Consider the following 1,225-nt stretch of genomic DNA (forward strand, 5'->3'; position numbering starts at 1 on the left):
GATTCAAGCAATTCTCATGCCTCAGCCTCTCAAGTAGCTGGGATTACAGGCACTGCCACCATGCCTGGCTAATTTTTACATTTTTAGTAGAGACGGGGTTTCACCATGTTAGCCAGGCTTGTCTCCAACTCCTGACCTCAGGTGATCCGTCCGCCTTGGCCTCCCAAAGTGCTGGGATCACAGGCATGAGCCACTGCACCAAGCCTACTGTTTCCTCTTACATGAAAAGTTTCTTGGCAGTTTTTATTTACAGTAGGCTGTTTCTTCCCAGGCGCCCCCTGCAGACAGCGATGATTCAAGACGGCCTCATCTTCTGGCTGGTTGATGCTCTGAAGGACCCCGACTGCCTGTCTGACTACACGCTGGAGTACTCGGTGGCTTTGCTTATGAACCTCTGTCTCCGCAGCGCAGGTCTCAGCCCCCTAACCCTCATTCTATTGCAAGAAGGGGAAGAGATACTGACCTTTGAAGCTGGGTTTCTAGTGAGCATGATGTGGTTTGCTTTTAGTCTCGTAGAAAAGTAAAAACAGAAAAAAGAGTGGAAAGCATTTCCAACTAGGTATCAAGCTGTTGAATCCCTGAAGACAAAATCCCTTCTCACCCTGGAAAAAATGTCTTGTATATACGTAGTGCCCACATTAAGAGGAGACTAAGTTCATTTACATTTCTCTTTATTGCATTGTTCAAAGGTAGGCAATTAAGAATATGATCCCCTTTTCTGAAGACAAAGAAGTGTGTTCCCAAGATCCTATAGGATTAAGCTGGCCGCAGTAGCAGTGACACTGAACCACACTTCCTGCCGTGAATCACACGCTTTTCCCTGCCCCAGCCGTAGAGGTGGAGGTTCTCCTGTGGGCATAAGTCATTTATATACTTGATCACTGAAGGTAGTGATTTTAGCTTTTCTAGGTACAGGCACTATCTCATTTCAATTGTTACCTGGGATGAAAGAAGCTTCTTTAGAAGAGATGCCAAGTCTAGGCTTTGGCTTTCCTCAGCCTGAGCATCCAGTGTTTGGAGAGAAAGGCCCCCTGGGTAAATAGCTGGCTCAGGAGTACTTGCTGGAAGCATCTTCACCTCCGTATACTTTGTAGACTGAACCACGTAACTGTGTGTTGTTGACTGAGTAAATGACTATTATTTCAGTCATTTTAAAGAATAGCATGTGCAAAAAGTCCTAGCCTTTTTTCTTTTTTCTTTTTTTTTTTTTGAGACGGAGTCTGGC

At 45.3% G+C, this 1,225-nt stretch overlaps 1 protein-coding gene across 1 annotated transcript in view; it reads left to right on the plus strand.

Moving 5' to 3' along the window:
• The window catches only part of ARMC9 (armadillo repeat containing 9), a 197,676-nt gene that overhangs the window by 84,014 nt on the left and 112,437 nt on the right, over positions 1–1,225 (plus strand). Inside the window, exon 15 of the mRNA XM_011951991.1 lies at positions 272–411. Within this exon, the coding sequence (XP_011807381.1) occupies positions 272–411 (140 nt within the window). The remainder of the gene's footprint in view (positions 1–271; positions 412–1,225) is intronic.

The sequence above is a fragment of the Colobus angolensis genome, unplaced genomic scaffold (assembly GCF_000951035.1).
Source record: "Colobus angolensis palliatus isolate OR3802 unplaced genomic scaffold, Cang.pa_1.0 Scaffold33, whole genome shotgun sequence".
Classification (NCBI taxonomy): domain Eukaryota; kingdom Metazoa; phylum Chordata; class Mammalia; order Primates; family Cercopithecidae; genus Colobus; species Colobus angolensis.